Source organism: Vipera berus (genome assembly GCF_964194415.1).
Source record: "Vipera berus genome assembly, chromosome: 5".
In the NCBI taxonomy this organism is placed as follows: domain Eukaryota; kingdom Metazoa; phylum Chordata; class Lepidosauria; order Squamata; family Viperidae; genus Vipera; species Vipera berus.
In genome coordinates, this window is record NC_138207.1 from 50103606 (window position 1) to 50127656 (window position 24051).

Below are 24051 nucleotides of genomic sequence, written 5' to 3' on the forward strand. Positions count from 1 at the left end.
ACGATGGGAATTTGTTCCCGGCAGCAGATGGTCCTGCAAGTATCCCGGACCTAAGCCATGTAGGGCTTTAAAGGTAAGTACCAGCACCTTAAATCTCACCCGGAGGGCAACTGGTAGCCAATGCAGCTCCCGCAGGAGGGGTGTAATATGGGAGTATCGGGAAGCTCCCATCACAACCCGCGCAGCTGCATTCTGCACCAGCTGAAGCCTCCGGGTGGTCTTTAAGGGCAGCCCCATGTAGAGAGCATTACAGTAATCAATACGGGAGGTAACGAGTGCGTGGGTGACTGTACGTAGGGCATCTCGGTCCAAAAAGGGGCGTAATTGGTATATAAGACGAATCTGGGCAAATGCCCCCCTAGCCACGGTTCCGATGTGATCTTCAAAACTGAGTCGTGAATCTAGGAGGACGCCCAGATTGCGTGCTTTATCAATGGGAGGTAACATCTCTCCTCCTATAGTCAGAGATGGAACCTCTTGGACTAAACGAGATGACGGTATGTACAGCCACTCAGTCTTGGCCGGGTTGAGTCGAAGCCTGTTTTCTCCCATCCAAATCTGTACCGCTTCCAGACAACGGGACATCACATCGAGGGCATCACTGGGTTGGTTCGGGGTGGAGATGAATAGCTGGGTATCATCAGCATATTGATGATATTTCACCCCGAAGCTACGGATGATCTCTCCCAGCGGCTTCATATAGATGTTGAACAGGAGGGGCGAGAGCACCGAACCCTGAGGCACTCCACAATTAAGAGGCCTAGGGCTTGACCTCTGCCCTCCTGCCAACACCGTCTGCGAACGGTCCGAGAGGTAGGAGGAGAACCAACGTAGAACGGTGCCTCCCACTCCCAGCCCCTCAAGACGACGCAGTAAGATACCATGGTCGATGGTATCAAAAGCCGCTGATAGATCTAATAGGACCAGGACAGAAGAATAACCTCTATCTCGGGCCCGCCAGAGATCATTCACCAGCGCGACCAATGCCGTCTCCGTGCTGTGCCCCGGTCTGAAACCCGATTGGTACGGATCTAGATATTCAGCTTCCTCCAGGTTCAAAGGGAGCTGTCGTGCCACCACGCTCTCAACGACCTTCGCAAGGAAGCGAAGGTTGGAGACAGGACGGAAGTTGTTTAAAACAGCTGGGTCCAGTGCCGGTTTCTTGAGGAGGGGCCTTACCACCGCCTCTTTCAAGGCAGCAGGGAAGTACCCTTCACTCAGTGAGGCATTGATAACTGCTAGGAGCCAGCCTCGTGTAACCTCCCGAGAAGCATAGACTAGCCAGGAGGGACACGGGTCCAACAAACATGTGGCGGCACTTAGTTTCCCCATGATCTTGTCCACTTCATCCGGAGTCACAGGATCGAACTCTTCCCAAATGTACTTGGCCAACTTCATCGTTTTCCTCTCGTTAGATACTGCCCAGTCAGAGTCCAGACCAGCCCGAATCTGAGCAATTTTGTCCACCAGATATTTACTAAATTCCTCAGCCCGTCCATGTAGGGGGTCCTCTCCCGTCTCTTGACTTAAAAGGGAGCGGACCACTCTAAATAGGGCGGCCGGGCGATTATCTGCGGACGCAATGAGGGTGGTGAAGTAGGCGTGCTTTGCCACCCTCATTGCCACAAGATAGGATCTAGAAAAGGATCTTAACTGTGTTCGGTCAGACTCGGACCGACTGGCTCTCCAAATGCTCTCTAGGCCCCTTCTCTGGCGCTTCATCTCCCGCAGGTCCTTGGAGAACCAAGGAGCGAGTCGGGACTTGCGCCGGGTCAGAGGCCGCAAAGGGACAACGCGGTCGAGCGCCTCCGAAGCAGCCTGTTGCCAGGCATTAACTAAGGACTCGACCGGGTTGTGGGAGAGGGAGGTGGGAATCGGTCCAAGCGCCATCTGGAATTTATCTGGGTCCATCAGGCGCCTGGGGCGGAACCACCTGGTCGGTTCCGCTTCCTGACATCGGGGGGTGACGTGACGGAGGCCCAACCGCAGGAGGTAGTGGTCTGTCCATGAAAGGGGTTGTGATGTTGGAGTAACCCCACCCATCCCATTTAGCCACTGCCCAGAGACAAAAATTAGATCCGGCATGTTTCCTCCCTCGTGAGTTGGGTCCTGAGTAATTTGAGTAAGGTCCATGGCCGTCATGGAGGCCATGAACTCTCGGGCCACTTCTGATGCACTGCCCAGGGAAGGTAGATTAAAATCTCCCAGTACCATAAGCTTTGGAAATTTGACCGCCAATCCTGAGATGGCGTCAGGTAGCTTGGGTAGAACCGTTGCTGTGCAGCTTGGAGAGAGGTATACCAGAAGTAGGCCCAACTGACCACCAGGACCCCACCTTAAGAGGAGGGATTCACATCCGTCTATCTGAGGGGCAGTGGCCTCCCGCGGATGGAGGGTCTCTCTGATAACGATCGCCACGCCACCTCCCCTACCCTGAGCTCGAGGTTGATGTAGCACACGGAAACCTGGGGGGGATAAATCAGTCAGAGGGACCCCTCCCTCTGGGCCCAGCCAGGTTTCCGTGATGCATGCCAGGTCTGCGCCTTCCTCCTCGATCAAGTCATGGATGAGGGGAGCTTTATTCACAACAGACCTGGCATTAAAATAGATCAGCCTGAGCTCAGGAGTCAGACCTCCCTCTTCCCCAGGGCAGCAAGCGGGAGCCAGAGGGTCAGAGCGCGCCACAGCAAGAAGATAGCGTGGGCGTGATCTCAGAATACGATATGACCCTCTGCTCCTCCATCTGCTGCCATTCCCAATTACTGTGGGGATCGGTATCCCTGTCCCATCCCCCTGGTTTACAAGACTCTCCATGGCCCTCATATTGCCGCGACCATTGGCCAACTTAGGCTGAGACAGGTCCGGTGGGATCTTCCCCTCGATTTGCTGGGCCTGACCCTCCCCCCTCCCTAACCCTTCAAAAAATTTTAAAAGAAAACCCAAGAGCCTCTTCTTGGCGCCATGCCACCTCTCGGGGTCCCAGGACCCGTCATTAAGGAAACGGCGGCGTAGGTCTGATGGCCATCTCTGAGAGAGTGGGGAAGCTCTCAGGGCAAGTAGCTCACTTCTGGTGTAAGCCATCAGAGGTGGAAATAGGAGTAAAGGACGAGCTGGTAGGAACAACTGCATATCAAGACCACAGAGCTGAAGTAGTGGCTCCTGAGAACATGGTCACCCTCTCACAGTGATCAGGATCTCAGGGGGTCACCATCCAGCTCCGGGTAGGTCGCAGGAGGAGAGAGAGTCCGGTGAATGCTAGCATAGTCTGTTGGTGGATAACTTCGTAGCTCCGGTGATGAGCGGTGGTAGTTCATCTATCTCCATGCCTAAGATGTCATCGCGACCGAGGGGCTGTAGTCAGTCTCCGGTGAAAAAATGAAGGAGGGATTATCTGGACTTAAAGTTATGATCCCGAGAGGATAACTGCTATCTCGGGGGCCTTTCGGCACATCCCACCTCCAAATAAAGCTTCAGGTGGTCCCTGGTGAATTCCGCCCTCCAGACCAGATATAGGAGGGTTTTAAATGGCGCTCTAGCCTACAGACGGTGGCCATCATCCCACAGATCTCTGTCGTGGGGGGGGAGCGCGAAGATCTTATAGATGGGCAGATGGGGGGCAGTAGCCACCAATTCTGGAGCCTCGCCGTCCAGGCTACCTTTGTAGGCAGCCCCAGGTCGTTACAGCTCCTCCGCAGGTGGCTGCAGGGCCGGACCGTTTGTCTATCGAAGGGAGATCGATCAGGTCGTTGTATGTCCGTTGCAGGCTTCCGCATGCCGCGCATCCAAGCAGGCCGCTTAACAGCTGATTTGGAGGCCGCCGCAAGATCCCACCGGCAGCTGCCGGCTAGTATATGCTCTCTGCCGGTCTGAACGAGCCAGAAAAGGCTGGAAACTGCGCGTTGCAGCCCGCCCATCACCGGCCGCTTTACAGGCTGCCGCGGGGTGCCGCCGGTTACTCGCATCCAAGCTGGCCGCTTAACAGCTGATTTGGGGACCGCCGCAAGATCCCATCGGCAGCTGCCGGCTGGTATATGCTCTTTGCTGGTTTGAGCGAGCCAGAAAAGGCTGCAAACTGCACGTTGCAGCCCGACCAACCTCGGCCGCTTTACAGGTTGCCGTAGGGTGCCGCCGGTTGCTTTCGGCCGTTGTAATTCGACCGTCAGCCTGATCGAGCCGTTCCGCTTGGCCCCTTCGAGTCCGGGAGCCTTGCCTCCTTGCCGCTTCGCCATCCCTTTCCAATACCGCCCCGTTGTTACTACTGGCGCTCATTACGGGCTCCACCAAAGCCTCGGAGGGTCCTGTCGCCCATCCGGGCTAGGGAACAGCAGCCCCCTGCAGGGCTCCATGCCAAACTCGCATCCTTTGATCTCCGCGATCAGCTGCGAGCGGCCATCTTCCAGGAGGCGTGGCAAAAAAAAAAAAAAAAAAAAAAAAAAAAAAAAAAATGCCTATTGCCGGTTCAATACACATCTATCCTCTTCTCTTCGGGAGATGGCAGAATCCATGGGATATGTTTGAAACATTCCATTTATGAATATGATATAAATGGATTCTGACATATATCATTATAGTTTTATGGCATTGTTGGTCATCCCAATAAATGTATGCTTCAAAACAAGCAATTGTAATTCTATTGAGGTTGTAGTAAAACAGAAATAAAATCTTAGTTCTGAAAACCTTATTGACAAATGTAGCAGGAGATGCTGCAGGAGAGATTAAGCATCAAATGACTCCCTGTTGTAAATCTGTTTCCAATTTGGACACTGATACAGGTCCCCTGCAGCCCCTGGGATCTGATCAATGGCAGAGTTACATGGCGGGTGTTTCTTCCTGCTTGAGGAAAAACACTTCAGAGCATCCTTCCCTCAAATTACATTATCAGACTTCAACACAGAGATAACGGCAACAGTGTTTAAATGAATAGTTCTATCTTTCCCGCATTCCACCCCAGTTTAACAGCAAATCTTGACACTGGAACAAGTAGCAATGCTTCTTTTGTTTCTGCCCAGTTCTTTCCCTTGTCAAAATAAACGTTGCCACTAGAGTGCAGCAGGACTCCACGCATTTACTTGAACAGAACTTATTCCCTGAGACAAATTCAGGATAAGATAATGGGCACTCGGAGCTCCATCCCTAAGGTTACTAAGAAAGGTATGATTTTTGCTATGTAGTAATTGGATTTTTTTCCTTTTCATCCTTTACCTAGAAAGGCAAAAGGGAAGCTCTTTGGGTAATGGTTGCTTTGAACAACGGTTATCTATCAGTAGGTTTCCATTAAATGGCAGTAATGTTTTTGACGCTATATGATATGAACAAGTAAAATCTTAGTCCATGAGCTTACCTGAAACCCCAGGATCCAGCCTAGTTAAGACAGAGAACTTGGCTTTGGTTCTTGCAGTTAATGTGTAAAGGAATAGTGTAAACCAAAACCCCCCCACTTCTTTTGTTGTAGCCCCTACTGAATCTGAGAGCATTTGTTTCCCTTATGGGGCATGTTTTCCTCATCTCTTCTGGGTCCTTGTTGTAAAAATACCCTGCCATCCCACTATGTTTACATGGTGTCCTTGTTCAGAAAAGCAAGCAACTGCATGAGTTCTTCCACTATCACTTTAATTGGTTTGTGAATATTCCTTATTGCCTGTGCTATAAAATACACTCCAGCAATGCTGAGTATGTCTAGATTGAAACCAGCCATCTATTCAGCTGGATTAACTTTAGTAGAATAGTAGATTGCTTCATCTTTGCCAATTCATTCAGTCTCTTTCCCAAGGCTCTCGCGGTGCATCAGTGCCACCATGATTCAGGTTAAATGTATGATAACCCAGAAATTACAGAGCATTATACTATTGAGCACTTTTGCTGACATGGCTCTTTATAGAAACTAAACATAATTTCAGCTATAAATCCTGGAAAATCATTAAGTAAGGGCTTTGTTATAGCAGGAACTGAATAGCTCATTTAGCAGCTGCCACTGTCATCAGACTTATAATAAATCCCACCTGGGTTCTGTCATCTACAAAATTTATTTATTTATTTTATTTTATTTTAATTCCATTTATATCCCGCCCTTCTCCGAAGACTCAGGGCGGCTTACAAGCTTAGCTTACAATCCTCTACCTGGGGCTGAATGGATAAGATTCTTGAATCAGAAATACTGCAAATGTGCTGGGCTTCCCCAACACTTTACAGGAGATGGTAGTGGTGATTTTTTTTCCCAACAAGGAAGTCACACGGATGCCATATGAGGAATATTCAGCCTCAGATGGGTCGACAGTCCTGCAAAGCTGCTGTTAACTGGAACACTTCATCCAATAGTACTTGGTTTTTCAGCAGCAGTGCTTCCATCTGCATAGTGAATGTGGCTAGAGATGAACATGTGCCAGAATCATCAACTGAAAATCTCAGATGAAGCATTAGCGCTGACACCATGTCTTGGGTCAGGAGGCTGTGGGGGCTGACAAGAGGAACAACAGGCTTCAGCTCAACTCTGGCAACACCGAGTGACTTTAGGTTTTTGGGACACTTGGATCTTGGGATCTACTTTATTTAGCTCTGGAATGGCATGGAGCTGCCCCGGATGATGCTGTGTGCCATCTGGGAGTTGTTCTGGATTAAAAACTACTGCTTGATAAACAAGGTAGCAATTGTGAAGGTCTTTGCACAACTTCAGGTTATATGCCAATTGTGCCCATTCCTGCATTGGGAGGTCTTATTTTAGTCATCTCCTGCATGGATTAGTGTAATGTAAATTGATCCACTGCTCAATATTCTATTTTTGACCAAATGTCTTCTATTTATTTATGTACTGTTCTGGGTTTCTCTGCCCTACTAAAGTTTTAACTGAATCCACACATCCTGATAAGTCATTGCCAAGTTAAGAAATGAATTGTAATTTACAAACCAGAATGGCTAGCATGCTTACTATGTTCTATAAGCCCTATAACATTTATTGGTAGCAATAATTGGAAAATGTAGAATTTTTCTTACTGGAACTTTCCTACATAATTTTCTCTGACTTTGGGCAGAGAGGCAGGAAAGCCCTGTAATCTCCCCGATCCCCCCACCACATTTTTAATGTAAGCTGTTTTTCTTTGTGCACCTACAGAATTGTAAAAATCTATACAACATTTATTTGTAAGCCTGCATTAAAAATGCATAGCTGCATATTGCATCTGTATTTACCAGCCTAATAAAAATAAATCTAAAATGGAATATGCTGCCCTACTTTTTTCAAAGCATGCAGCTTTACAGTACCTTGTGCTGACATTATAAAAACAAATGCATTAGAAATGACCACCTTTGTTACACAAAGGAACATTATGCACTAGAGTGAGACACTTGATCTAGTGTCATCAAGCAATAATTGAGTTTGGAAAGCACAACTACAGTGGTGCCTCAAAGCTCTAAAGAAACTTTGCTTATGTTTTTAATTTCTTGAATATCCCAGTATCGGGGGGTTTTTGGCCACCAAGGATGCATGGTTAGTACTAGAGGCACTCCACTTGCTTGTTTGGAACATACGCATGTGGGGTTTTTTTGTACACTATTATTAAATTACCCTAGTGAACAAATACAGTAACTAACACAATAATTTTGTAGGGATAATAAATTGAATTATATAGCTTTGTCTTTGTTCTAAAACTTAACCTGTCTCTAAGCTCTTTCCCTTTTAAAATTTGATCTTATTTCTAACTGACTAAAAGTCTGGTTTATTTAACTATATGTTCAGGTTGACACAGATGAAATCATAAAATCTTATGGATGCCTGTCATTGTAAAGACTTGTCAGGATCATAATGAAACTGGATACAGAAAAGGTTTAGCTAAAAGAAAATGCAAAAAGCAGTCTTCATTAAGAAGCAGATTGTGAAATCCTGGATATACTAAAAAGTCATATATAGATCAAATAGTTCAGAAGTTCTCAACCCTTGGGCCGCAGCCCACTACTGGGCCTTCAGCCATTCAGAACCGGGCTGTGGAAGTTGGGGTGATAAGCTTTGCATCCCTACTTGAGCAAGCTGCAGGTGAGTGCATGTACTCCATTTGCGTGAGCAATGAGCATGCATGCCTGCCATTCACCCAAATGGAGCTGCATGCGTGTAACGCTTGCCCGCCACTCACATGGAACCAACCCCTCTTCCCCCCCCTGCCACTCTGAAAGCCGGAAAGTTTGGGGAACTCTGCAATAGTATTTTTCTTTTTTAAAAATGTAGTACATGAAATACTATGGTAGTAAATTGTTTAGGCATAACAGAACTCTTGTACAATTAAAGTAAATATTACTGAGATTTCAATATGACAATGTAAATACCAAATTTATGAGTGGCAATTTCACCCAGAAGTTAGAATTTTACCTTCATGACTGAATTTTAATCTCAAACCCAAATATTTATTTGCCTATTCATTCAGTTTTATTATACTTGTATAGAAGAATGTATCCTTTAGTATTGGCTAAAATTCAATTTTTGTAGAAATCATATTTTTAATCAGTGTCAAATTATTACAATCAATATGCTTACAGGAAGTCCTAAACTTAGGAGCATTTGTTCAGCAATTTTGGAAGTTATGACAGTGCTAAATGAAGAGACTTACAACTGGTCTTTGTTGCAACACTCATGCAATTATTTGATCATGGCCTGGGAGCTTGGTATTTGCACTTACAGCCAGTTTGCCAAGCTCCCTGCAATCATGTGGTTGACATTTGGAATCTTCCTTGACAGCTTCCCCAGGAAGGCAGTGGCCAAATGTGCACCTCTGTGCACCTACCCCAACTTGGTGCTTCTTGTGCATCCCCTCTTACCCCTATACACCCTTCCTGACCTACACCAGATTCCTGTACAACCTTCCCAATCCATATAGCGCTTATTGCACACCACTACACACATCCCTGTGCATCCTTCCTGACCTGTGCCACACCCCTGTGCACTCTTCCCAATCTGTGCTGCATCCCGTGCCCACTCCCCAAACTGCACATCTCTCATAAATCCCTTCCCAACCCCCTGCTCCCCCACTTACCTGCTGGCTGGCCTGGGATTTCCAACTTCTTGATAGCTTCCCCACAGACTTCAATTGTGGAAAGCTGACAGAAAGTTGGGTCACCCACATGGGATCCAGTTAATAATGGGACCTCAGGGATTGGTGTTATTAATTGATGGCATGCTTTATTATTTAGCAACAGAAATCCCAGTCTCAATTATCATAAATAGAGGACTACTTGTATTGTGTCTTTAGTGTTCAGTATTAACCAGTTACTATCTCTGAATATTACACATTGTGTAAATGTCTGAAATTCTCACTTAATAAAGTACCGTATATACTTGAGTATAAGCCGACTCGAGTATAAGCCGAGACCCCCAATTTCACCCCCAAAAACTGGAAAAAGTTATTGACTCGAGTATAAGCCGATCCGCCGTTCTGCAAGCCTCCGCCGCCGGCGGAGGCTGGATCCGCGCTCTGCAAGCCTCTGCCGCCAGCAGAGGCTCGATCCGCCATTTTGCAAGCCTGAATACACAGGAATACCCTGTGTGGCCGCGGCTCTCGGGGAAGCCCTGGCTGTCCGCTTCCTCGCTCCACGCTGCCATTCGGGGCCCGCGCGTTCCCCGGGCAAATCGCGGCGCCCAGCAGGCGAGGAAACACGCCCGCTCCAGTCGCCCCCCCTTCCCTCAGGAGACGCGAAGCAAGTGACCGCCCGGAGCTTACCGAGGACTTGCACGCGGCCGAGGCTTCGGTGCTTCCAGGATCGCGCGCACCTCTCCCAAGCCGCCGCCGTCCAGAGACCTGCCGAAGTTTGGGGAGGTTTGGGGAGGTGCGCGCGCACCTCCCCAAACCTCCCCAAACGTCGGCAGGTCTCCGGACCTCTGCGCCCTGCCTGCCTGCTTCTTTCCGCAGCGGAAAGAAGCAGGCAGGCAGGGCGCGGAGGAACGGAGACCCAGCGACGTTTGGGGAGGTTTGGGGAGGCGCCCAAACCTCCCCAAACGTCGGCAGGTCTCCGTTCCTCCGCGCCCTGCCTGCCTGCTTCTTTCCGCAGCGGAAAGAAGCAGGCAGGCAGGGCGCGGAGGAACGGAGACCCGGCGACGTTTGGGGAGGCGCCCAAACCTCCCCAAACGTCGGCAGGTCTCCGTTCCTCCGCGCCCTGCCTGCCTGCTTCTTTCCGCTGCGGAAAGAAGCAGGCAGGCAGGGCGCGGAGGTCCGGAGACCTGCCGACGTTTGGGGAGGTTTGGGGAGGTGCGTGCGCACCTCCCCAAATCTCCCCAAACTTCGGCAGGTCTCCGGACGGCAGTGGCTTGGGAGAGGTGCGCGCGATCCCGGAAGCACCAAAGCCTCGGCCGCGCACAAGTCCTCGGTAAGTTTTTTTGTTGACTGGAGTATAAGCCGAAGTGGAATTTTTCAGCCCAAAAAGTGGGCTGAAAAATTCGGCTTATACTCAAGTATATACGGTATCTATATATTGGGATAGATCCTAGCTGAAACTTTATTAGAAGAACTGATAAATGTCATGCGACTCAGCAGATGACTTATTTTTTCTATTTTATTATTAGTGGCTTTGCAGTTAGGAAACATATGGATAGAAGCATATAGGTATTTTATTAATCAAAGATAATAGCTAATAAACATAGTTATCGTGTTAGTTCTAAATGCTCTATTATCTATGAGGGCTGTGTAGTAATTGTAAGAATAATAAAAGCAACAACAGCTCTAATTCTTGAACCCTTTTTCTTATGCCCTGATATAAAAAAAATAGAGATTTGCAGTATTTATTTTAGGAAGAAATACAAGTAGTTATTCGAGAAAAAGAGCTTGACTGAATGAGCTTCAGTAACATCTCACCCATTTCCTAGTTTCAACAGAAGAGAATATATGTAGCTCAGGTTGAACTGTGGAGTCTCTTTAAGCTCAGTTGTTGCATGCAGATGTTTCATTATCCAAGTAGATAACATTATTTGGGCCAGCACTGATGATGTTAACTAGCTGAGTAGTGAAATGTCTGCAAGCTAACAACGAAACTCATAGAGCACCAAAGACTCCACCATTTCCTAGTCACTCGTTACCTATTCTGAAGATTTAAATAGAGCACAGCATAACCATAGTACAGAAAGGTGACTGAAAATTGTCAGAAGAGAATAAGAAAGAGCAAGGAATACAAAGACTACTATTTATAGAAATACTTACAGAGAAGTATTCTGACCTAGTCTTATACATAAGCTGCATATTGTAAGATGGGTCCTCCAGTCCCTCAGTATGAAAACAGCTTGCATTTTATCCTGCTTGCTGTGAATGTTCTTTTATAAAATGGAATTAGTAAATATGACAAGGATCTTTTTCATATGTGACAGTTAAGAGCCTCATTTAATTGACCTGCTGAATTCATGAAGACCAAAATGGGATTGGAGGAGGAATCAGTGAAAATGTTGAGTATGCTATTTCCATTTCCATCTTTGCATATTTAGCACTAAGATGTAAAGAGGGATTCCAAGTACATTTGGAAATGAAGACGATTAAAAACCCCAGTGTCTTTTGGTATCTTCCTGAATTTTTAAAGATCTGAAGTGGAGATGGCCTACACAAAGATATTTGGAGCAGGATTTTGCATGGGCCTTTCCTCCTTTGGTGTGGTTAGTAAAATGCTTGAATAGAGTTTAAGATGCTGTAATTTGTTTAGTGTATTATTTTAATACCAGGCTTGGAAATATTGCATAAAGGATCTGCAGATTGCACTTACAATAGGAACATAGACTAAAAGGTTCAAGATGACCTAACTTTATTCCTTGTTCATTATATGTGTAGGAAACTATAGCCAGTTCAGCTCAAAGAAAGTTTAACATTTAAAATTTAAAAGAAGAGTTACTAATTGTGATAGAGTCTTGTTAACAATTTCAGAAAGACATACATGGATGACATCATTCTACCACTTCAGTTTTCCCTGTAAATATCCCCACAAAACAATTTAAAGGTTTGACTCTATTATTAATACCAATTGTTCTACCTCAGCCAGTATAATGGGGCAACTCTACAGGTGCATTGTGTTTTCCCAGCAAACCTAATTAACCACTTGTTTTAGAATGATTTTTCCTCAGAAAGTGGCAAGTCATTATAAGACAGCAGCAACAAGCTTAAGAGCTGTTTTCTGCACTATTGCATGAAATAGCTTTTATTTATTTGCTTGTTTTCTTTCTAAGTCATTCTTTCAACTAAAACAAGACAAGGGGAGCATTAAAATCTGTTTGGAAAGATGAGAAAATGCATAAGGATTCTGGTCCTTAAGCATTTATTATCCTAACAAATAGGTATAGGTTTGGCTAGGGACCACTACGGTGGGAAGGTACCAGCGTTCCGTGCGCCTTTGGCGTCTAGTCATGCCGGCCACATGACCACGGAGACGTCCTCGGACAAGCGCTGGCTCTTCGGCTTTGAAACGGAGATGAGCACCGGCCCCTAGAGTCGGAAACGACTAGCACACATGTGCAGGGGAACCTTTACCTTTATGCATGAGTTAGATTGGTTTCTTTCTTTTCTTATATGATTCAATTTTGGGGTTCTACTATTTTTATTACTTTTGTTTAAGTACAGTTATTCTGTATAATTTCTGTGCATTATGCTAATAGATTTGTGTGGACTTAGATCAACATTTGGGAATATTTTCCATGCTGACATGGTCAGAGCCCCAACTCAACTATTTAAATAATGGTAGCTTGTCAAAATCTCCTCAGTTTCTTTAATTTTCCATTGCTCTGCAATTTGCTGTTTTTCTCTTAGAAAAGAATTATATTTTTCCCTTTCCCCCTGCATAATTATATTTCTAGGAACCAGGAAAGAACAAGATAGATACACTGAATTTGCACAGGTCCATGCATGTCTGCATACAATACACTGCACTGCACTGCAATACAATGCAATACAATACAATGTTTTGTTAGATTAAGTTGTAAAATCAGTTTATGAGTAGATTGTCTAAGCATGTATCAATGCCTTGGCTAAAACAAAACATGTCATACATTTGATATTTAATTAAAAGATTACAGGGTCACAAAAAGAGAATTTTTATATTATATATTAATTATTATAAATATCCAATAATATAATAATTAAGCACATCTAACCCAGAAGACTTGTCCAATATATATGATGTATATAATAATAGCAGCAAAATCATCTATATTGTGTTATATCCCATATCCTTATTTACTAAACATAGTTTACTTCTTTTACAACTTATCTATTGATGCAAAGAGATATAAAAATAAATATCTAATGGTTCTCTAAGCAGCAAATGTATTTTGATAGTGCATCACATCTCATACATTCTTGTATTACTTCAACATGTAAATTTTAGGCTGCACTGGAAAAGCAGGACTCTGATTTTAAAACAGTTAGGCTTCCACAAGAGTCCTGGTATATTGCTTTCTGAGTTGAAATAGATTCATCTATAGTACTGCGGGACGCGGTGGCTCAGTGGGTTAGGACGCTGAGCTTGTCGATCGGAAGGTCGGCAGTTTGGCGGGTCGAATCCCGAGTGCCGCGTAGCAGAGTGAGCGCCTGTTACTCGTCCCAGCTTCTGCCCACCTAGCAGTTCGAAAGCACGTAAAAATGCAAGTAGAAAAATAGGGTGGGAAGGTAACAGCGTTCCGTGCGCCTTTGGCGTCTAGTCATGCCGGCCACATGACCACGGAGATGTCCTCGGACAAGCGCTGGCTCTTCGGCTATGAAACGGAGATGAGCACCGGCCCCTAGAGTCGGAAACGACTAGCACACATGTGCGGGGGAACCTTTACCTTTACCTTTTATAGTACTGCAGTAAATATTCTTACATTATAGTTAAAAGTTGTCATTGCTTGAGAATTGTTTTCTGATATGTGCCATTTTGCAGCTCAAAACATTTATTGCTGCTCAATCTACAAGAAAAAAATTGTGTTCATTTCAGAGAGTTCTTTTTCAGATTTAAGTGAAGAAGTATGTTTCTCTAGCACGGACCTGATTCAGTGCATACTGAAATTTACAATAATGCAAGTGTTAATTGATGAGAATTATATCCACATACCAAAAAGCTAATAATGCCTTTTAATTTAACTTTCATTAAATACATTATAGCAGTGGACATATATGTATATATATGTAGATACAGATATGTATGCATGTACATGTATGTGTACATATTCATGTACGCGTGTGTTCTATATCTTTGTGGGGTATATGCCAGTGAACAAATGAATGAAGAAGTATGGAGGGGAAAGATAATAAAAGTTTAAAATGCATGAAAAAACAAATCTGTTTAAAACAGAGGATTAGTGGAAAATAGGTAGAAATGGAATAGTTTACTACAGAGATGTTCTTGTTTCTTTTCTAGGCTTCAGCCTTTTTCTTAACTTACTTAAATGAGGTTTAGAGAAGTTTAAAAATTTTGGCTAGTGCCTGCCTATATAACTTATATAAATAATATTCACAATTCTTTTTAGAAAAATCACAGCAGATTGATTTTTTTTCTTAGGGTGCTTGAAATATTCTGTGGACCTGTTTTGTTAGATCATGAGAATATATTTCTGCATCTGACATTCAATTTATATTTTTTATTTCTCCTTTTTCAGGATGTAAACTAGCTACAAACTTCTCAACCCATTTTGCAAATACCTTTGTACAATTCTTTTTTTTTTAATCTCTGTTTATGTAGCATGTACTAAAATTATACATTGTTTTTATTGAGAACATTTTTTCAGTTTAGTTTTCCTAGACATCTGTAGGCCTCAATATATGAAAATAATATAATGTTTCTCTTTCCCTGTATGCTAAAACATTCAAGAATGCCTTTCTAGGGATTCTTTGAAAAAACCCCAATTAATTAAAAAGTATATATAATCCTCAACTTACACACACAATTGGAATTTCATTCTACATAGTCATAATTCTGAATTTACTCTCCTGAATAGGTATTTTTTGTTGGAAACTGGCAAAAAAAGCCATAAACAAAAAAAAGTCAATAAATTAGTCATATGTCTGTGGGATGCTGCAACTGGTCATAAATTCAAGCCGGTTGCCAAGCCACTGAAATTAAGTTACATAACTGTAGGGAGTTGGTGGTAGCATGACATTTTATGATGGCTGAAAGTATTTTAGAAGTTATAAAGCACCTTTTTCCAGGTTGTTATAACTTCAAGCAGTTGTTAAATGACTGGTCATAAGTTGAGGACTACCTGTATATCACCTAGTACTAAGAGTACTAGCAAGCATATCAAATTACCTGTTCTCTTTCCTTAACATTAATAATTATCAGCAAATTAACCTGTTCCTCTTCATTTTTCTCTTTCTCTAATCTTGGTAAAGGGAACCCTTCAGTCTATCCCAGCACAATTTTGCCTTTAAATTATTTATTATCCTTGCTGCTCTTTGAATCTTTTCTTACTTGACAATATTGTTCTTGAATCATTGTGTTGCAAAATGAGTATGGCGCTCAAAATAAGGCCTATTTTTATGCTTGAATTTTGAATGGAAACTTCTGTTAATCCAATTTTAAATAGTATTGAACTTTAATGCCACTTAATCATGTTGCTGATTTACTTTAAGACTTAAATTATCCTCGCCAATATTATTCCCTGATTCTTATTGTTATACATTTGTTCTTTGTGTGACACATTATATGTTTGTCCTTCTAGCTGCTGAATTTATTTAGATGATTTTGAATGTTTATTCTACCATCTGTCAGATCCAGTCTGTCCACTGTTCTTGTAAAACTGAAGTTTGTAAGACTGAAGAGACTGCAATTTGTTTGGGTGAAAATTGAAATACAACAAAATAAGTATAAAACATTTTGAAACAGATCATGCACTAATATTTCAACATATTGCACTAAAATGTACCTTTTACCAAATATATTAGTAGTCCACAAAAATGTCATATGTGTGTCCATAGTTCTTGACACCAATCATTTATGGTATATTTGTAAGACTTGGCAGGAGGGATTTTCTTTTTGTCACAGGCAATTAATTGTGGCTAATTTTCCAAAATGAATGTATTTGCATGGCGTAATGACATAGGAATGATGTGCCTCACAGATTTGAATTGGTGTAAGGCAGCGTGTGTTCTATCATTTACATTACTCTTCGCTTTCTGCTACTTTCTGTGTCCTAAAGGACGGGGGCATAACAATGGTAACACAAAGAAATTACAAGAAATAGGGTTTATTTTTGCCACTTTTGTTCCCTTTAGTAAATCAAGATTATATTTTTCTGAAATGTTTTGCATTTTAAATCAACTGAACAGTTATTCTCTGTAGAGTTCAATACACAGACCTATCCAAATAGTTCTTTTAGTCTCTCTTTTCTCCTTTATATATTGTGCAATCCATTCTCCCAGTTCTAATGATAATTTATTAAGCATTGGCTTTTAAACCCTCAGTACTTCTTTCCTAGCTACCTTTTAATATTTAGTAGACAACAGTATTAATAATGACTTAATTAATTTTTTCACTTTTCAATAAAAAACTTGAACACTTTTCCCTCTAAGTATATTTCCATGACTAAGTTGTAAATATACACACTAGAAACAAATCTGGTAACAAGCTAGCTATGTAGGTAGATAAAAGCATATAAGAATAAGTACATAGTTCCTTCAGTTAATGAGCGATCTAACTGCTGATAACTTCAGATGGCTTCTGGTTGCTGAGTGAGTAAAGCATTAACATAATTGAGGGGGCAAGGCTGATATATTGTCTAGCAATAGCACTTAGACTTATATACTGCTCCATTGTGCTTTACACCACTGTCTGAGTGGTTTACAACATCTGCACATTGCCCCCAACAATCTGGTTCCTCATTTTACCAATCTTGTAAGGATGGTATAGCCTGCAATATTGTATTCTAACCATTGCGCCACTATGGCTCCTGTGAATGACTGAAATGAATGGATAAATTAGAGTTACAACTTTTCTAACTTGTTGCAGTTTGGCTTGTAACAAACCTGTAACAGTACTGTGCAGGGATTAAAAGCAACAAGTTGATAAACAATCTTTTTCTCATCAGAATATAGAAACAATAAGAAACAATATTAGCAGAATAATTTAAAAAAACAGTCACCAAGGATGAACTCAGTAAGACAACAGACGGAAACCTCTCAATGGGTCATCTAACCTCCCATCCCCCAAGTAATTTCCTTTAGCCATTTTTCAAAGGAAGGATAGTCGCTTCTCTTCACCCCTTCCTGATCTCCCTGACTCCAAAATTCTTGAGTTTATGCTGTGGGTAAGTCCCACAAGGGCTCTTTTTCCTATTTATTCTTAAGGCTAATTTCAAAATCAATTTTTCACTATGTAGATATTTGTAAATGTTCACTGTTTGAAGACTGTTGCTTCTTTCACTTTCCTGCTTTGGTTAAAAAAAGGAAGTGTCCATGAAATTCTATTCTCCCAACTAGGCAACTCAACAGCTTAACAGATCAGCTAAAAATAGTGGACAGTATCTCTCTTATAAATTTCACCTTCTCAGGATGAGGAAAGAAAAAATTGCCACAGTCACATGGAAATTCCTATTGACTTACTTTCTAGTTCTAAGATTTTCTGCTTCTTCTTATAATTTTGTGAAGATGAGACGTGGCCAAAAGTTAAAGTCTTTAACCATCAGTCCTAGATTTGATTATATACATAAAAACTTTGTTTTTCAGCAGTCTATAATTAGTGCCACCAAAATGAAACAACAACAACAAAAAACATTTGGAATCTTGCATAAAGAATGAAAGTGACTCCTGCCAGAGCATGTCATATATGCCCATTACTTTAACATGTCATTATTGGAAATTTTTTACACCTACTGACCCCCCCCCAAAGATAATTTACCAATTGTAGGTGTTGGCATTGTTAGAGTTTATGTATGTTTGTGAATGTATGAACATTTTTGAAAGTGATACCTGAAACCGAACAGTGACAGGTGGACAAGATTTTACAATTATAATAAGAAGACATACTAAAGAAATATTGAGAGTTATAGGCCAAACCTAGCATCTACTCAATTACAAACTCAGAGAGTAAGTGGTCGATGCATGCATCATTGTGAATAAAGGCAGAAGGAAGTAACATAACATTAAAAAATGTTATTGATAAAGAGGAAGCAGAATGACAGAAAAAAAGAAACACATTAATAGAGTTTCTAGCTATACCCTAGTGTCTCTTATGGTCAGTAGGTGACGTCATGAAGAAACAATGACTGACACTTGCAATAACATACGGTAATACCCAAATGGCTCCAAATAGCCATTTCCCAATTTTAATCCTTATAGGTCAATGATTGATACTGAATTGTAAATATATATTGGCCAGGGGTGCATAGTACTGTCCTATGCATGTCATAAAATATGTAACTCCCTGTGGCAGACCTAGTGAGAAGAAGCTTTGTAAGCTGAGGACAAGCCCCTAGTCTACAACTTTTTTTTTTACAACCTAAGCAACTGAATTACTTATACATTTACTTTTATAAATTCCATCTATGTAAAACACTCGTTATAGTTCACATTAAGTCATTATAAGACAGCAACACTTTTCATATACAGAATAAATAAGATTTGATTGTGAACTAGAATATTAGCAAATGTAAATTACTTTTTTTTTTAAAAAAAATACACCATAACATATAAAGGTAATTTTATTGCGAACTTTAGATGACATTATTTTTCATATAGCACTGCACAACTTTTGCTGATAGTGGGATTGCATTATACATAGGTTATAATTTATAAAGTGTACTATATATTATAATGTACAGTATAAACTATACTAGATTATCCAATCCCATTTATAGCACTTAATTCAATAATTAATCTGTTGAATTTATATAACAATGATAAACTTCAGTTGTGAAAATGTTAAGTAAAACAAGCTTCCTTACTAACATGTTTACTCTTCGATTCTTGTTTTTCTTTTCTGATCCTGTCATATTTGCCCCTTTATTTTCTAAAATAGAACAGGTGTAATATTTTGCTTTATATTGAATTGTGTCTTCTAGGAGAAGGAGAAATTGTATGTGGAACTGAAACACATTTTAGCTCGTCAGCCTGGGCCCGAAGCAGCAGAACAATTACAGCTGTATCGGCACACTCTACGGGAGAAGACAAAACAGCTTAAAGTAAGAGACTAAACTCATTGCAAATAAGGCATAGCTGAATTTTCCTAGCCTTCTTGGATAAATAACGAAGCACAGATTTTTGTAATTTACAAAAACCCTTAGAGGTTGGGCTGAACATCTTAATTCATAGTGTACACTATGCCACAAGAATATTGATATTTTTCTATCTTTTTTGAATAGCAATATAAGAAATACCATGATAGTGTTCTGATCTTAGTAAAGATGTTTTGAGTTCAAATGAGAAGTTTTAAGTTGAAAAACAGAGTAATTTCAGTTTGGAACATTTTTGTTAACCAGACCTCCTGCCCAAAAAAGAGGCCCTTCCAGGATGTTGCAGAGCTTGGGCAAAGATGCATAAAATGTGATCTTTGATTTCAATATAAATAGGATTTACTTTGTTATACAGCAACATTTGTAATTGCTTCTTATTTTTCTTACAACATCCTTATCAAATTTTCCTGACCTTGAATACCTGGTTCAGGGGTTTTAGCCCAGGAGAAGCGTAATACTAAATATAAAAGATTCGGTCGACAATCAAGATAGTGACGTTGTTACCTTTATGTTTTGTTGGTAGGATTTTAGGAAATGTGTAGATGTAAATAGTAAATATTTCTAGATTGATTTTTGCTCTGATCCAAATTTTTCTTGCAGTCATTATTTCTTCAGTTTAACAAAAATCTATGAAACTATGGAAAATCATTTCTGGATAATATTAATAAATCACATTAAGGATAATTTTAAATAAAAATTGATGAAGTTTTACTTTGGTTTGTTAGACTTTTTTTATCCTACTTTTCATACAGGAGAAAAAGATAGGATTAACTCAATTAACTAAAAGCTTATGTGAAAATTTCCTAATTGTGTCAACAGTAGCATTTTGTGAAATGTTTATCACATTAAGATTTGAAAAATAATTTAATAAACCATTGCTATAAATGTGGATCCTTCTATGGAGACATTACTAGAATGTTATATGAGCTTCAATTCCTTTTTAAATAAACATAATTTTCTGATAAACCAGGCAAACTATTTCCCTTCTGTTCATAAGTAGCTTGCAGAAACTGGCTAAGGGACAAAACGGATTAGAGGTCCCATCCAAACTCTACTTTCTATGATTCTGTGTAAAACAAAAAAAAGTGATATTAAAACATTGCAAAAAAAGCAGAGGTTGACAATGAATAGTAGTGAGTTTATTAAGAAATTATCTCATATCTTAAGGCTTTTCTAAACAGGATGGCCAAAGCTAGGAGTAAGATGAGTATCTCTAGGGGAGTATTGTAATTTCATAGACTCGGGTAAGTATAAAAAGAACTCTCATTGTCTCTTTTGTAGACAGCATTTCCTGCATAAAGTCATGCTAAAAGATAAAATGGCTGAGACTCAACAATTTAATTGTGACCCTCCAGTGCAATCAAGATTCTCCTTGTTCCAAGGATGGATTTATCTCACTTTTTTAAAAAACTTAAAATAGCATAAAAGCAAATCCCTGATTTGGTACACTATGATAGGCTTTGTCTTGGCTTTTTAAGGTTTTATCCTCTGAACTGAATATGTATGAATCACAGAGTCAAGAATACAAATATGAAATTGAAAGACTTGCAAATGAACTTCTGAATATAAAGAAGAAATACCTCACTCAAAAACGCAAGGAGCAGGAAAACAAGTAAGAAGTATTAGTAATTGTAATCAAGACAATTGCAAGAATAGTATTTAATGAAAAATGACTAGCTGAACTCCAATAGTTAACAGCACTTTTCAAGTTACCTATGTGGGATAGGTGACACATATTCCCAGGATTAGATAATTGAGATTGGTCACAATTGGCATTTTCTGTTACTTTAAATGAAATGCCCCATCTCTCTCAAATTCTAATCCATTTATTTGTTTTATCATGCTCCAAATTATAATATCAATATATATCTATATTGATCAGAATGTACTTATATTTGGTCTTCTTAATTCGTTATGCATCTACAGTATTAACTTATGACACTACTAAGAAACTTTTTAGTCTTTTGTGTAGATTTGTAAATGCTGATTTTTCACCAAGTGAAAGTATTGCAAAAAGTAGACTATTCTTCCAAAATGTTCTCTGCTGAGAATATTTGTTTTCTACTTTACCAATTTAATGGAAACTAATAGTATAGGAGAAATATTACAATGTAGATATGATTGAAACCATACTACTGAACTTTGCTGAATGCAGCTAATGCACTTTGCAACTGTTGTGATAAACAAAACAGGTGGTTTTTAGAATGTGAATCAGCTCTTTTTTGTTTCTTCATCAAAATTAAAGAGGTGCAAAGAATGTTGGCTGGCGGGCAATCAGCGATTTGCCTTCTCTACCATTGCTGAGAATTAATTTTGTTGCATAATTTCATGGGTTTATAGTATTTCTTTTCAAATATTTTAATTGCACCAGTTTTCAGATAGATATAGCAAGATAAAGGAATAGCAATGTCTCCATTGTATAGCATTAATGCAACAACTGCCCTATGCAATTTAATTGACCACCTATAAAGATTGGCCTTGGACATGGATGTGTGTATATTACAAATGAGTAGTCCCTAAATTTATTTAAAGTTTATTTAAAATCATGATAAACATTTTGGCTCTTAGGACATGATATAAATATTATTGGAACATTATGAACTGCAGAAAGCAATATAGTTATTTTTTAACTTAGCTGTCTGTGTGTTGAATTTGGTTTTAGTCATACTTCTTTTATATTAAGGTCATATAATTTTTAATTGGTTTAATGAATTTCATGGAACATTCTGTAGCATTTTTGCAGTCATGCATGTCTGTGCACAAAAATTGGTTCCTTACATTGCTGTACTTAGTCCTCATTAAATGGCTGAATAAACATTCAAATTGTTTTTTTCTCTTTAGCCTGGTAAATTCAAGCAGTGTTTATTCATCCTATGGTACAAATTTTGAAGAACATAACAGTTTAGAGTTATAGTGATAGTCTTGGTTTTGTCTAAAAGAACACATGTAATTATTACAAAATGTGTATATTCAAACTACACACACACACAACACACACACACACACACACACACACACACACACACACACACACAGAGAGAGAGAGAGAGAGAGAGAGAGAGAGAGATCACATTTTGCCTTTGATGATCATTTGAAAAAAATACTTATTTTGAAGAGTGGTATTAAGATTAGAATTTCTGAATTACACATGTACAATTATTCAGCTTCTAATGAGAAACTATTTCAAGGGGTTAACAGTAGGAGAGTGATTCATTTCCAGTTTTTAATACATTTTAATCAGCAACTTAATTAGATTCAAACAGATGTCTAATTGTGGATGCTTAAAATGTTGATGCATTTCATCATCATATTTTAAATGATCTTCTGATATAATATTTGCCATTATGAATATCCATCTTATTTCTTTGTTTCCTTTCTCTTTTATTTTTCTTCATCTTCAAGGGAAAAGGAGAAAGCCTTGAGTAACATAGAACATGACTTCGCAGGACAAAGAGCCAGAGTTCCACGCTTCACGGGTGGTGGTTTCCCGCTTAGCAACCCACCTCCCAAAATTGTGGCATAACTATAGCATCATGACATAATGTCACATGTTGTGGCATCCCCTACAGTATTGCTTTTCATGGATAATATTATTGGTTTCCAAAGATCTCTGTGTTCTTTTCACAAAACTCCGGCACAGGCAAGTTCATGTGAATTGGCATCTATCCATAAGAATTCTACATCTTACTGTATTGATATCGGTAGAGTATGCTTTTTTTTAAAAAAAATTACAGTAACATAATCTTAGATTGCATTTTTAAAAATGCTTGATCTGGAAGTTAGTTCTCTTGAAGTCAATGGATTACAAAAAATACACTGAGGATTAAATGTAATATATACAGTTGTTTTAAAATTACACTGTTTCCGGCTACCTCGTCTTGAATTTATATCCTAAAAATCCCAGGAAATATATTTACATGATTAATATTTTAAGGAAATATAAAAAATAAATTTTATAAACTTCATACAACAGCATTAAGTTATGGCAATGTAGTCATGTGTAATATGCAATAACAAAATTTATTAGGGAGATGGGAATGTGAGAAAGCTTGAAGAAACGTTTAAAAATTGTTTAGGCATGAAACTATGTATGATTTTCAATACCTAAAGTTCTTTATTCATGAGATTTTATCATTCAGTAGCAAGTCACATGATAGAATCACTGTATGAGGTGCTGAAATACGGGTTAAAATAAACTGCTTTGAATATGGCTTTATGTTTCTTCTTGCCTTAGGGGTGGAAATTAGATCCAAAGAGAAATTATGATAAATACTTATTATTTCTTTTAGAAAACCATTCTTTTGGAAAGGTCATTGCTTTGGAAGAATACAGAATTAAATGTTAAAACTATTGTAGAGAATATTAACAAATTAATTTAATGTTAGGCATTAGATTAGTTAGGAATAATTCTAAAATAATAATGATTAACCCTCCCAAATTATGTATCTTACTTCTTGAAGAGTATTAGATAGCCTTGGGTATCTAAGGCTTTTGATAAATATAATTGCAACAATCTACTCAGTATATTTACTACAGTATAAACAAAAGACAAACCATGTAATTCTTGCATCCTGTTTCTAGGGATTAACAATTTCAGAAGAAAATATTCTCAATGCATAATTTATAATTTCTAGATTTAGTTCCATTAATCTGAATTGAAATCATTGGAATGCAGCTTTTCTTTTGAAGTGTCTAAATTGTATGCCTTTGGAATGAAGTTGCCCAATATTACATTCAAAATTTTGCTTTCAGGTATTTCTTGGAAGAAAGTAAATTAATATCTTTCCTTATGATCTTGGTGTGGATTACTGGTGGGGGACAAGGTAATAAAGGAGGTACACTATTCATCAACAATTTGTTGAGTTTGGTCAAGAATAAAAAACTGTAAAAATGAAATAAACTGC

The 24051-nt window shown here is 39.9% G+C and overlaps 1 protein-coding gene across 1 annotated transcript in view; it reads left to right on the forward strand.

Annotated features, from left to right (window-relative positions):
• The window catches only part of CFAP58 (cilia and flagella associated protein 58), a gene marked incomplete at both ends in the record, with an annotated part of 68641 nt that extends 45971 nt beyond the window's left edge, over positions 1–22670 (forward strand). Inside the window, 3 exons of the mRNA XM_081328565.1 lie at positions 18977–19096; positions 20626–20759; positions 22550–22670. Of these exons, the coding sequence (XP_081184691.1) occupies positions 18977–19096; positions 20626–20759; positions 22550–22670 (375 nt within the window). The remainder of the gene's footprint in view (positions 1–18976; positions 19097–20625; positions 20760–22549) is intronic.
• Positions 22671–24051: the final 1381 nt, after the last annotated feature.